Source organism: Nothobranchius furzeri, chromosome 5 (genome assembly GCF_043380555.1).
Source record: "Nothobranchius furzeri strain GRZ-AD chromosome 5, NfurGRZ-RIMD1, whole genome shotgun sequence".
Taxonomy (NCBI): Eukaryota; Metazoa; Chordata; class Actinopteri; order Cyprinodontiformes; family Nothobranchiidae; genus Nothobranchius; species Nothobranchius furzeri.
Window position 1 is genome coordinate 76,563,701 of NC_091745.1, and position 14,708 is coordinate 76,578,408.

Below are 14,708 nucleotides of genomic sequence, written 5' to 3' on the forward strand. Positions count from 1 at the left end.
AATAGTGATGAAGACAACAATGATGACGACGATGATGGTGGTCATGGTGGTGGTGATGGTGGTGATGGTGGTGATGATGATAATAGTGATGAAGACAACAGTGATGACGACAATGACGGTGGTCATGGTGGTGGTGGTGATGATGATGATGATGACGGTGGTGATGGTGATGATGATAATAGTGATGAAGACAACAATGATAACGACGATGATGATGATGGTGGTGGTGGTGAAGATGGTGATGGTGGTGGTGATGGTTGTGATGATGATAATAGTGATGAAGACGACAATGATGACGACAATGACGGTGGTCATGGTGGTGGTGGTGATGATGATGATGATGACGGTGGTGATGGTGATGATGATAATGGTGATGAAGACAACAATGATAACGACGATGATGATGATGGTGGTGGTGGTGAAGATGGTGGTGGTGGTGATGATGGTGGTTGTGATGGTGGTGGTGGTGATGGTGGTGATGATGATAATAGTGATGAAGACGTCAATGATGACGACGATGATGGTGGTCGTGGTGGTGGTGGTGATGATGATGATGATGATGGTGATAGTGATGGTGGTGATGATGATAATAGTGATGAAGACAACAATGATAACAACGATGATGGTGGTCATGGTGGTGGTGATGATGATCTCATTACCCATTAAAGTTCGGCAGACTCCATCGTTGGCGGTTTTTAAATCTCGTTTAAAGTGAGGGTCAATGCCTGGGTGGAGACGTATTTCATCCACACTTTCTGTTAGAAAAATCTTCTGAAAGAGGCGTCACCTGGCGGACTGAGAGAGCGGTACTGAGGCAGTGATAGACCGCACCCCCTCAACCACCCCCCCCCCCCCACGTGCGCTGTTGGAGTTTCTCAATCTAAAAACGAGTTGTTAACGAGCGCGTGCACGCACACAAGACACAGATTCTGCAGCATTCTGGAGGATTTCCTGTTAAACGCAATCATTGGATGAAAAGGGGAAGAGGGCATTTTTTTTCAAGGAGGCAAGCGGCTCAGAGCGCTAACGTGTCAAATCAGCAGATGAGTGGCTGAGCCAGGTGGAGCTTCCACTTACATCTCATAAGTATCGCTCAAAGCGACTTACAAGTGATAATCGGCATATTGCCCTTGAGGCTAACAACAACAATAACAACAACAACTTGACATCAGTCATGGAGAGGAGGGAACAAAGGAGTGGACGGTAGAGAGGGGGGATGGGTGCAGGGAGGGTGCTAGTTTAGAAGATGCTCTCTGAAGAGCAGGGTCTTCAGGAGTTTCTTGAAAATTGAAAAGGAAGCCCCTGTTCTGGTAGTGCTTGGAAGGTCATTCCACATTTGTGGAACGATGCATGAGAAGAGTCTGGATTGTCCTGAGCGTGGTGTAGGCAATGCTAGCCGACGATCCTGTGATGACCGGAGCGGCCGGGCCGAGACGTAAGCCTTTGCAAGAGGATTCAGGTAGATGGGAGCCGTACCATCTCGGACTTTGTATGCTAGTGTTAGCAGTTTGAATTTGATGCGTGCTGCTAGCGGTAGCCAGTGGAGCTCAATGAACAGAGGGGTGACGTGTGCTCTTTTTGGCTGATTGAAGACCAGACGCACCGCTGCGTTCTGGACCATTTGAAGAGGTCTCACAGTCCAGGCTGGAAGACCAGTTAGAAGGGCGTTGCAGTAATGGAGGCGGGAGATGACAGTAGATTGCACCAGGAGCTGGGTGGCATGTTGTGTTAGGTATGGTCTGATCTTTCGTTTGTTATACAGCGCAAAGCGGCATGAACGAGCAACAGAGGCGACATGATCTTTAAAGGTCAGGTGTTCATCAATCACAACACCCAGATTTCGAACTGCCTTTGAAGGAGCCAGAGATAGGAAGTCATTTTGGATTGAGATATTGTGCTTTATAGATGGTTTTGCTGGGATGACAAGTAGTTCAGTTTTAGAGAGGTTGGGTTGGAGATGGTGAGATTTCATCCATTTTGATATGTCAGAGAGACAGTTTGATATTCGTGCAGAGACAGTTTGGTCGTCTGGTGGAAATGACAGATAGAGCTGGGTGTCGTCTGCATAGCAGTGGTAGGAGAAGCCATGTGATCGAATGATCTCACCCAGTGAGGTGGTGTATATGGCAAAGAGAAGAGGTCCTAGTACAAAGCCCTGGGGAACTCCTGTGGCAAGATGGTGCACGGTAGAGGATTGTCCAAAACAAGATACACTGAATGATCGTCCTGTGAGGTACGATTCAAACCAGGCATGTGCTTTCTCCGTGATGCCCATGCTAGAGAGTGTGGACAAAAGGAAGCCATGGTTGACAGTGTCAAATGCAGCCGATAAGTCGAGCAGGATAAGCACTGAGGATTTGCCAGTCGCTCTAGCTTCTTTTAAGGATTCAGTCACTGCTAACAGAGCAGTTTCAGTGGAGTGGCCCTTTTTGAACCCAGATTGATAAGTGTGTGAGGCCATTTTTTTCAAGGAGGCAAGCGGCTCAGAGCGCTAACGTGTCAGATCAGCAGATGAGTGGCTGAGCCAGGTGGAGGTGCGGCTGTCTCACCTGGAGACCAGTGTGGTGCAGCCACGAAGTACTTTGCTGACAACGTCACGTTTTTCAGCTTAGCCATCAGCCACAGCTGGTTCTACATAAATGTGGAGCAGAGTTTTTAACCTGAAGATGGAGATATAATTATAGTTTTGGGCTGAAATATTAAATTTTAAGTAAGATGCACTAAACTGCCACACTAATGATTACACATGTGCACAGCACCATTAGACACTCATCTATCAATCAATCAATCAATCAATCAAAGATACTTTATTAATCCCAGAGGGAAATTAGAGTTTCAGTACACACAATTCAGAGATCAAACATTTATGGGCAAGAGACATGACAAGAATTGGTGACTGTGGTCATTCGCAACCCTGAGTCGCGCTACCTTAATAGAGATCAGAGGGTTACATGAGGATTGGTTCAGGTGGAGGGAAAAAAAGGCACTTCAGAGTTACCCTCCACCAGGAGGGCAGCTTTGCTTTGCAAAAAAAACCCCACCTCAGACAGATATGCAACAGACTTAAGACAACACAACATAAGTGTCCACTAGGTGGGGTGGTGGGTTGGGACTATCGCCACTTCAGTTCCTGCAGCCACGGTAAGCAGCGCATGTCACCTCAGTGTGGATAGGGGGAGGAGCATGGAGGGTTGGAGGGTTGCAGTGACCCTGAAACATTTCAGCGGCCTTCCCGCAGTCCCGCCCAGGCTGGGATAGGAGACAGAGTTGAGTCGGCACCCTCCAAGAGCCGGAAGAAGAATCCATACAGGTTATCAGCAAAAAATAGTTAATTTAGGCGTTACTTGCTCTTTAAAGACCCACTTCTACGACGTGGCTTCTAGACAGTGACTCGCATTAGTGTTTTATTGTGTGAGGTGATAAAGATGGTGGTCATGGTGGTGATGATGATGACGAAGATGTGTTGGTCGTGATTGTGATGATGATGGTGATGATGATGATTAAGATGATGATGATGATGATGATTGTGATGATGATGGTGATTTTGTTGTTCCTCACAGGAGACACACTGTTCCAGATGGCCGAGGTCCACAGACAGATTCAGGTGCAGCTGGAAGACGTGGTGAGGACGAGCATCAACATATTATAACTTTAAAATGTCAAAACGTCGGTATCTTAACATAATTAACTGTTGTTAATTAATTCAGCTGAAGCTGTTTCACTCTGAGATGCTGGCCCAGTTGGAGCAGAAACTGGAGCTGGACATCAAATACCTCACAGTGAGTTCACGTGAATATTTTTGGTTTCTTTTGAATTGCTTATGAAAGACAGAAAGATACAGGAAGGAGGAAAACAAGCGGAGTGCATCATGGAGGCATATTAGGACTTGTTTACTTTTCAATGAAATGTACAGCAATAAACCTTTTCTATTCTGATGTAAGTGAAAATAAATGTTACAAAAATATTAATCAATAGATAACACCAAGGTAATGGTGGCGGGGTGGGTATCTAATGTAACAGGCAGGTTTGGAGTAAACTGCGTTTAAAGCCTCAAATGTTTTTAACATCAAAAAATGCTTTATGAAACAAAATTACGCAGGAGCAAACCGAAAGAGTTTATTTCATGTGTTTACATGACCTGGATTACCAAAAGTATTAGAATAATTTATATACAAAAATTAAAGGAGCAGAGTGAACTTGGTCTTTAGTAAACATTAAATTGGGCCTGTGGGCTTGCCTCCGTCTCCCTGGGGTTCCTGTGTTCTGGGGCAGCTCCTGGATCTCTGGGACATGGAGCTCCCTCCATCTCCTACACATCTTTAGGGGGCAGATCTTTGGCCCCTCACACTCTATTGGACACTCCTATAGAGAAACCTTACATAAACAAGTGTGTGTACACACACAGGTGCTCACATGGTGCTCTCATAAGTATGGACTTGGGCACGTTCAACACAGGTCTTAAGGCTATGGTGGGCACTAAATGCATTGTGATTTATTATCGTGTGATGTTCAGTTAAACAATGTTGATTATATATTTCTTCATCAAGTTGACGCAGTGATAGCTTGATCTTGTATTGTTGTTGTCCCTTTTTTTTCTTCTTTCCTTCTGCAGGTCTAGAAGCAGACTCATGTTCATTATTGTTTATTTTTGTGGAAACCCCCCCCCCCCCCTGTCTCTTCCTTTCTCTTTCACCTCTGTCTCCGTGTCTGGACAGAATTAAAAACCATTCAAAAACAATAACAATAAAGTTTTAAGTATCAGGCGTGACATTAAAAGCAGACTCTTTGATGCTCCACCTGAGAGTAAATCTTTAAGGCTTGTCACCAGCATTCAGACATCAATTCTGCTTGCTTCACAGCCAGACAGGACACGGTAAAAAAAAGTAAACATTAAGTTGACCCAAGTTCCTGAAACATGCACATTGTGAGTGACTCCAAGGGCGCCCCCAAGGGGTGGCCAGGTGTGGACATGGCCACCCCTAAAAAATTTGCTCCCCCCCCCCCCAGGAAAAGCCAGTGTTAACAAATCATATTAATGTTCAGTCAAACCATATTTTGATCTTGTTTATTCAAGACATAATTGTAAAACAAAATAAAAATATTACAATTAATGAGTAAAGAAATAATCAGAATAAAAAAATAAAAATGTTTCTGTTGCTCACCATTTTAAAAACATTTTTATCTCCATAGTTTTTTTAAACACAGCAACAGGTGACTTAACATTAAAAAAATACATTTTTAATTTAAATTATGGACAACATAACATGCCAGTCGATCTACGTTCCTACCCTCACCTATGGTCATGAGCTTTGGGTAGTGACCGGAAGAACGAGATCGCGGATACAAGCGGCCGAAATGAGTTTTCTCCGAAGAGTGGCTGGGCTCTCCCTTAGAGATAGGGTGAGAAGCTCGGTCATCCGGGAGGGGCTCGGAGTAGACCAGCTGCTCCTTCACATCGAGAGGAGCCAGTTGAGGTGGCTCGGGCATCTGGTCAGGATGCCTCCTGGATGCCTCCCTGGTGAGGTTTTCTGGTCACGTCCAACCGGGAGGAGTCCTAAAGGTAGACCCAGGACACGCTGGAGGGACTATTGGGCCATTCCCATCTGTACCGGGTCGGCCCAGGCCGGGTAGCCCCAGTCGGCCCCAGCCTGGCCCGGTTGATTCCACACATCCTTGTCTTAAGCCCATGTGGGCTGATTATACCCACCAATCAGAGGCTTGCTCTAATGGAAGGTGTGAATTTGCTGTCAGCAGTGGGTGTGTTGGCCCTGGTCGGCCTGAAGCAGACCCCCTCGAGAAGAGGGCTGAGAATGAGCCTTGGTTGGCCCGGAAAAATACTAGGCCACCCAGATATGTAAACAACCTACGCTACTCAGCCCGGGCCGACCCGGTACAGATGGGAATGGCCCATATGTCTCTCACCTGGCCAGGGAACGCCTTGGGATTCCCCCAGAGGAGCTGGCCCAAGTGGCTGGGGAGAGGGAAGTCTGGGCCTCTCGCCTTAGGCTACTGCCCCCGCGACCCGACTTCCTATAAGTGGATGAAAATGAATGAATGGATGGATGGATTACATTTTAAATAACTGAAATGTTTATTTCTGAAATGTTTGTGTTGGTAAAATTTAAGGTTGGTAAAATGTAAGGTAAATGTTTTGTATACTGTTATTTTAATAAAAACGAATAAAGACAGGCCCAAAAGTTTCTTCGGCCCATCTGGCCACCCCCATCAAAATTTTCTGGAGGCGCCCCTGCATGACTCCAACCAGATCAGTAATTCTGCTTGTGCATTTCCTCTCAGTCCACCTTAAAGAAGTACCAGAGTGAGCGGAGGTCTAAATCTGAGTCGATCGAGCGTTGTCAGTCCCAACTGAAGAAGCTCCGCCGGAAGAGTCAGGGCAGCCGTCACCCCAACAAATACGGAGACAGGGAGATGCAGGTGAGTTACATCTGTGAGCACTAGGGTTGTCACGGTATGAAAATTTAACCTCACGGTTATTGTGACCAAAATTATCACGGTTTTCGGTATTATCGCGGTATTTTTTAAACGGTGTTGCATATGTTAAGAAAGCATTGATAGTCCTGTTCTACACAAACTGAAATAGTTTTGAAAAGGTTTAACAGTGTTTATTAAACCTAAAATAACACAAAGCCTTAGCAAAAGTGCAACTTTTCACAAGTAAAGGAACAAATAGCTTCTTTTTCTGGAACATGTTACAGTAGTCAGTGCAGGTTTAAATTATACAAATCCAAACATTCAAAACATAAACAATATGTAAACAAATCAAAGAAACACCACTTGTTTTCTCATATACTTGTTTTCTTCATTATCAAAATGAAAATCTAAAACTCCAGTCCACACTTGACTTGAGCACTGTACAAGTCAACCTTAAAAAATATGTATTTAAAATAAACGGCCACTTTAAACAAATTACTAAAATAACTACTACACTATGTAATCAAATCCAAATGTTCAAGTATAAATGGCATTGAATAAGTAAACAAATCAATGACAAGGAACTAATTGTATATTTCTCTTCATCATCAACAAATAAGATGCTTCATCCAGCAACAGGGTGTCCGTGACACGGTTTAAATGCTGGCAGAGGACGCTGCGGCTGCAGTTTATAGTGACTCGTTGCATTCTCCCTCAACCAAAAGTCCTCACGTCATGCATTTCAGCTAAAATGCTAATGTTAACCTACCTTGCACTGGCTGTAGAGACGTGGGTGATGGTCACGCAGATGTGCCATTAGATTCGAAGTGTTGCTGCCTTTTGCAGACACTTGTTTCCTGCACGTCCTGCAAACGGGATAGCAGTCTTCTATTAACTGTCCCTCAGCGTTTTTCAGAAATCCAAAATATGCCCATACTTCCCATTTAGTCTTCTTTGAGGGCTGATGGATGTCCTGGGCGCTGCCGTCTCCTCCTTCGGCCATTATTTCAGCTTCAAAGTTTTGGTTGCAAACTAAAAAGTGCGTGTGCGCGCCGCGGGAACCTCAGCAGAAGCGACGGTGGCTGGTAAGGGTCACCGCGCCGAAACCGCGGCCACGGTAAACCCACCGAGATAATTTAGTTTTTTAAAAACTGGACGGTTATTTTTATTGTCAACTTTTTTACCGGGGTTTACCGCTATACCGGTTACCGTGACAACCCTAGTGAGCACATTCAAATGACGTCATGGACACAGTGACTCCATACATTTGGTAAACCTTTTAAATACATCGATCCTAAACATTTCTCAGGATTACTGCAGATTAAAAAGCAGAACTGTTAGTGAGTGAAACAGTGCAGAAGGAATAAGATTCAGCTGATTCTGTCAGGAAGCTTTGATGGAAATTCTACAACTCTTTGGACTCTTGGAGTAGGAAGATGTTTTTAAAGCTGATGTCACGTTCCTGTCAGTTTGTGGAGCTGATGAGCCGTCGCCAAGGCGAGCTGGACGAGCTGGTGGCCACCGGCTACAAGTCAGCCCTGACTGAGGAGAGGAGGCGGTACTGCTTCCTGGTGGACAGACAGTGCTGCGTCACCAAACTGCTCATTAGCTACCACGCCAAGGTGAGCTGCCGTTTGATCATCTGTCAGCGACAGATCACTTACAGCTGAAGAATTATATGTTTTCCTGAACATTTTTATTTCTGAGCTAAAAATCGTGAGTGTATTTAGAATTGAGGATTTGTTATTCATTCTGAATGCAGCAGCGTGAACTTGTGAACTGCATTTGGACGCTGTTTTTATTGGGATCCAGGTCAGAGAACTTCTGTCTCAGAAACTTTCATCCTGGCAGCAGTCCTGCTCTCAGCCAACCAAGCTCCCGGAGCGAGCTCTGAACCTGCTGCGCCACACGGCCCCACAAAGCCCAGGGGCTGCTGGGGTCGCCGAGGTCCTCCGTCACACCAAGCTGGGCTCTGCTCAGCCAGAGCAGGTCTGATCCATTACTTCTGAGAGTTAATGATCTCAGATTTTGTGGCTTAAGTCCTGTGATCTTTCTTTTGTCTGGATTCCAGAGGCTCTCTGTCCAGGAAGTCCCTCCCCTGTTGAACGGAGGGGACTCGGGTCGCTCCCAGCAGCAGCGGTCGCTCCCCTCCTCCTCCTCCCACAGTGACGCTGGTCCTCCTCACGGCTCCACGCAGACTTTCTGCCCTGCGTCCTCCTCCAGTGGAGCTGCAGGAGGTTCATCCAGAGGAGCATCCCCTCAGCACACCAGCACCCCCCTCAGTTCTTCAGCTAGCCCCCTCCCTGATGGCCGGGGCACTGACAGCACCAGTCCAGTTCCCAATCCACCCAGCAGCTCCACCCAGCAGGGCTCTCTCCTCCTGGCCACGTCCAGCCTCGCCCCAAGCCTCATCCCTTCCACCGTGATGTCACTCAGCCAGATCTCCACGGCCAGCAGCTCCCCACAGGGCATGACCCTCCCCATCCCCCACAGTGCTCCTCACAGTCCTCCTCTGTCCCACAGCGCTCCCCTCTCCAGAGCCATGACTCCAGTGCAGCTGCTGCACCAACAGGTGGGACCAGGAGGAAGCAGCACTTTGTCTCCGTCCCACAATCCCTGGCTGCTGAAGCTGGGAGAAATGTCAGCCACCGCAACCCTCCCTCTGCCGAGGAGGCCTGCCAGTGAACTGAGGCTGGGGGGCTTTCAGGGTAAGGCCGGACACCTGTTGGTTTCACGTCTTCATCTCAAACCTTCTCATGTTCTTTGTTTTACTTTTTTTTTTTTTTTTCTTTTTTTTTTTACCACAGGCTCCAGCCTCCCCAGGATGCTGTCTTCATCTGGACCCATCCGTGTGGAGGCCATGTTTCCCCACACACCAGGATCACTGGAGGGTGGTGGAAGCATGGGGGGCGGGGCTTGCTTACTTCACTTCCTACCCGGTGACAACATCACCCTGCTCATCTCTGAGCCCAGGGATGGCTGGCACTATGGTCAAAATGAGCGGACTGGACGGTACAAATGAAAGATTATTTGCTGGAATGTAACCATTAAATCGTGTCATCCCTCTTTTTTATGATCACACTCTTTTCTTTGGCTCACGACTGAAATGCTGCTTTTATTTACCTGTGCTGACATCCAGTGATGGTTTCCCTTACAGAAAAGGCTGGTTCCCTTTCTCCTACACTCAGTTGCAGCACAGCAAGATGGATCATCTGGAAGGGTAAGAAGATAAAGATGATATTGAAGGATGGATGGAAACGACGGAAGAGCTGACATTTGAGATTGTGTCGGTGAAAAACGTTTAAAACTCCTCACAGAGTTCAAATGAAGCTGATAAAACCGGTTAAAGCATTATTTTAAACACCAACAAGAGCCTGTGGCTGTTGGAGGAGACAAGATCAACCAAATATGTGGATCTTGCCATCTTTACACATTTTTGAATATCGAGGCTTGCGTTATTTGTGGAGGTGAAACGTCCATATCACCGTTGGCCAATCTGAGGGGACAGGTCCAAATATCAGGACTAAAAATCCTGCCTTGTTGAGCGGGTGATGTGGTATTCTGATAGTTTCTGATACAGGCACACCTGAGCTCGTAGGCACTAGGGATGGGTACCTTTGACATTTGAATCGATTCGGTACTAATTCCCGTTACCTAGAAATCGATACCGGTACTTCACGGTACCAATTTTCGATACTTTTGAGTGTTTAATATTTTAATTCTCTTTTATAATTAAATATATATTTTTCTCAATTCATAACCATATTTGATAAATATCACGATAAATAACATACAACTGTTTGTATTTTAACATCATGCTTGTAGTTTTATAAGCTGATAATTAAACTGAAGCAAACATCTTTACTGTGAACTAAATTTACTGTGTATCTTCATTCCTTTTGCCGTCCTTTTTCATTTGATTTTTCCTACTGGGAAGTTAGAATTTCCGAGGAGAAAGCAAACGCACCATTAGCTGACAACAATGGTGGCAATGGAAGCTAACATATCAAGCTAACGTTATCTTAAACAGTTTATTTAGCTGCTGGAGCAGATTAAAACGATGATGCCTCACACTTAGATCGTTGTCGCTGGTTTCATCTTCACCCAATCACCCGTCGCATTTAGTAAAATGAAGCCAAACTTTAGAGCGCCATTAGCGTGCCTAGGCTGGCCACTAGCTGACTAGTGACTCTCCTAGACATGCTAATGGCTAGTCTCTCCGATGCTAATGCCAGCCTATCCATGCTAATGGTCCGTCGAGGAGGTAGGAAATCCAGCTACTGGCCAGCCTAGGCACGCTAATGGCTAGCCTCTCTGACGCTAACGCCAGCCTATCCATGCTAATGGTCCGTCGAGGAGGTAGGAAATCCAGCTACTGGCCAGCCTAGGCACGCTAATGGCTAGCCTCTCCGATGCTAACACCAGCCCGTCCAGGCTAACGCTAGCCTATCCATGCTAATAGACAGCAGAGAGAGTGTTTGAACCAATCAATGATCAGCCAAGGGCTGCTAGTCCCTAGCGTATCTAGTAATAACGCCGGTAAAGGTGCCATTTCTCAGTAAGCAGCGCCAGCCTCTCATTTACCGGCGCCAGCTTATCATTAATCAGGTTGGTAGTTTGCTTCGGAATTTATATATCCTCCTGCTGCTGGGCAGTAGTCTTAATTTTGGCCCCCATACCGCGCCATACTTCAACTGGCTCTGTGTTTCTTCAAACTGAGGTTGTTCAAAAAAATTAGATTTTTTTATATTAAATTCCGTTTTGTATGTTTTCCCATTCTGTATCTTGTTCTTTCCCTCTGATCTTCCCCTCCAGCTCTCTCTTCTTATCTAAGGCGAACAGCACCAGTACAGGACAGCTGGACAAACTGGTGTCGCCGGGTCCAGCCTTGACCCCCGAGTCTGAGGAGGAGCGCTTCCTTCCTCCCCAGAGGGTCAGCACATTCCGCCCGCGCCCTTACAGCATGGCCGACAGCAGCAAGGTCAGAAACCTGAACCCTGTGGGAAGAGGTCAAGGGTCAGAGGCTGTTTGTCCTCACTCTGACACAGGTGTTTCGTAATAATGGTGAAACTCTCCTCTCTGCATTACAGATCACGTCAGATTTAACCTGTTCGCCCCCCTCACCTACCAGGTAACTCCCAATAACTGACAAAGGACTTCTACAACAGTTTTTTGATGCAAAAATTCTAAATTCTGCAAACGACGAGTAAAACGTGACCTGATATCCAAAAAAAATCAAAATAAATGCACAGGAGAAAATGTTTATGTTTGAATCTCACACGATTCCCTATAAGACGTGCTTTTATTTGGCTTTATTTAGTCGTTTATTTCCACATAATTCAGTGTAAGATTGCAGCCCAGTTTTAAATGTTGGACGTGGTCATCAATCAGACCTCAGTTAGAATGAAAAGGTGCTTGTGCTTCAGTTTTTAGTTGTTTTGCTGAGAGGTGCTGAAACAGGAAGTGACTGCGGGTAAACCTCAGATTAGATCTCATAACTTTCTTCCTTTTGATGAAATTGAACAAAGTCAGAACCTTTTTACCTAAATCTTCATTCTGCCAGGAGGTCGTTTTGCCCTCTCATAATTTATCTAACAAAATATTTCCAGAAATTTGCCAAAAATAAAAACAAATATCACCATGGTAACGATCCAGGTCATAATAGATCATGTTTATTGTCCTCACTTTAATGATTTATTCTGTTTTTAACCTCATCTCAGTTGACATCGTTTACATGAAAAGTATCTGATGTTCTGGTCTGATGAAGCAGTATGAAATAGTTGCACTGTCCTGATGTTTTCTTTTAAAATTCATCGGAATTCCCAGATTTCCTTCTTGTTGTGTCAGATTGTTCCCGTTTACAGCGACTCGCTCCTTCTTCCTCACAGGCCCAATCCATTTGCTCACGTGCGCCTGAGAAGAACCGTCACCAACGATCGCTCGGCCCCCATCATTGAGTGAGTCGGGAGTCCTGCTCCTCTGAGGTTCATCGAACGTCCGCTCGATCCTGTTTACAAGCAACCACTCACTCTGAGGCTGTTTATCCTTAAGAATGGCATGAAGTTTGTTTCATGAGCAGAAACAAAAAACATGATTCCAGTTTGTTTCATTTTCAGGTTGTTTGAAAACTGCAGGAAAATCTGAAAATCCAACATGAAAGAAGCGTTAATCCTGAAGGAAGATAAAAGCTAATTTAGTTATCTCTCAGTGTTAGACGCCATTAGACGGTGCCTTGTTTTCTCTAAATGTACTAACGTGTCCTGATTAGTCCTGAATGTGAAGATCGCTCCTCTTTCTTTTTGCTCTGATCTCGTTTTTGTGACCTTTTCTGAAAACACCTTGAGCAGATTTAGGGACTGGGTCCTATGACAGTAGAGAGGAGGACCGGCTTCTTCTCAAAGATGCCATTCTCTTTTTATTCTGAAAACCTTCCAATTTGATTCATTTTAGCAAAACAATTTTTTTTCTCCTAATTGTTTAGCTGAGATACTGAATATAATTTAAAGAAGCAGACACCTTGAGTCGTTTTGTGACACTTTTATTTTGGTAACAGGAAGAGTGCACTATGAGGAGTTGTTCTAGTGAATCTGATGCTGTAAAGTTGATCATAACGCATTTATTACTGGATTACTTAACTTTGATTATTATTATTAACAAATGTTTTCCCATCAGGTTTTCTCAGTGGAAATGAAATGCTTTTTCTAATTAAATGCAAAACAACAAACAATAACCTTACATACTGTGAAAATGAATGGCTGAATTTTTGGATTGGGGTTTATTAGAAGAGAATCTTTTATTGAAAGTCACATCTTGTGGAGGGTCTTAAAAAACTTAGAGGTTTTTATGCTTTTTCTTTGGATTTTATGTCCACTTGATTCCTTTTCAGCACTTTGTCATACATCTGTGCTTGTTGGGTCTTTAAAGAGCAAGTCACCCCCTACAAGAAACTTACTTCACTCCCACTTCATGTTTGAAAAATGCAACAAATGCTGTTGCTTGGCAGACCAAGAGGGCGGAGCCGCTAAGAAATACACACACACACAGGCTCACAATGGCATTATGACATCATAATGTACCAGATGACATCATACCATACCTCTTAGCCAACAGCGGTGGCAGATTTAAATTCAAATACAGTGCAGAATTTTCCCCTGACGACGGCGCAACACTGACAGTTTTAGGCAGAATATTTGAATTTTAACCAAGATGCACTGAACTGCCAAATTATTGACGACACGTGTCTGCAGCACGATTAGACACTCATTTATTTAGTTTATCAGCAAAAAAATGTGATTTAGGGGTGACTTGCTCTTTAAAGGGCAAGTCACCCCCTACCAGAGTATTACTTCGCTCCCACTTCCTGTTTGAAAAATGCAACAAATGCTGTTGCATAGCAGACCGAGGGCGGAGCCACTAACAAATACACACACACACACACACAGAGGCTCACAACGACACTGTGACATCATATGGTACCAGCTAACGTTCTAGGGTACCTCTTAGCCAATAGCGATGGCAGATTTAAATTCATATGCAGTGCTGAGTTTTTGCCTGACGACGGTGCATCGCTGACAGTTTTAGGCAGATTATTTAAATTTTAACTAAGATTAAATAGTGCCAAATTATTGACTACATTTGTCTACAGAGCAATTAGACACTCATTTATATAGTTTATCAACAAAAACAAAGTTGATTTGAGGGTGACTTGCTCTTTAAACATCAGAATCTGAACCTGTGGGAGCCAAGACGCACGCCTTGACTGAGTTTATGGAGGGAATGGTTTTAGAAAGTGATGAAGAAAGTTTATGGGAAGTAGACAGATGTCTAAGCAGGTGTTTGTGGAAAACTAGACATCTAAAATAGGATGACATGGCTCTGAATGTCTGGAAAAGTGAAGTATCAAAGTGAACAAAGCAAAGTTTCATATGCAAACTGTTCAGCTGGCATGATTCTTCAGCGTTGTGAAGAGTCAAGTCACAACAAAAACAGTAGGAAGTAACTAATGGCTCATATTGTGTTACTATGTATAGGCTGCCATCATTAGTGGGAATAAATGCTTGTAAATCTGCAAAGAATTGTTAAGAAATTGGACTTATTTTGAATATTTCACTTTGGTTAAACATTTTGTCTTTGAGATGCTGCAGAAAAACCTCTGATGCTGCAAAACTGTTGGTGAAATGAGTGCAAAAATGCAACAAACTGGTATTTGTGTTACTAATGTGATTTTTTTAAATTAAGAGCCACTAAAATGCATTTGTGTAAAAATGATTCATTTA

At 44.4% G+C, this 14,708-nt stretch overlaps 1 protein-coding gene across 2 annotated transcripts in view; it reads left to right on the top strand.

The window, feature by feature from the left end:
- The window catches only part of zgc:158689 (BAR/IMD domain-containing adapter protein 2), a 17,526-nt gene extending 4,804 nt beyond the window's left edge, over positions 1-12,722 (top strand). The window contains exons 5-16 of one of the 2 annotated variants that reach the window (XM_054741365.2): positions 3,561-3,622; positions 3,708-3,779; positions 6,298-6,435; positions 7,902-8,054; positions 8,245-8,421; positions 8,504-9,140; positions 9,240-9,444; positions 9,590-9,652; positions 11,248-11,413; positions 11,523-11,563; positions 12,321-12,389; positions 12,549-12,722. In XM_054741365.2, coding sequence (XP_054597340.2) covers positions 3,561-3,622; positions 3,708-3,779; positions 6,298-6,435; positions 7,902-8,054; positions 8,245-8,421; positions 8,504-9,140; positions 9,240-9,444; positions 9,590-9,652; positions 11,248-11,413; positions 11,523-11,563; positions 12,321-12,389; positions 12,549-12,576 — 1,811 coding nt within the window. In that variant the 3' untranslated portion in view covers positions 12,577-12,722. The other variant, XM_054741366.2, reaches the window with a different exon arrangement.
- Positions 12,723-14,708: the final 1,986 nt, after the last annotated feature.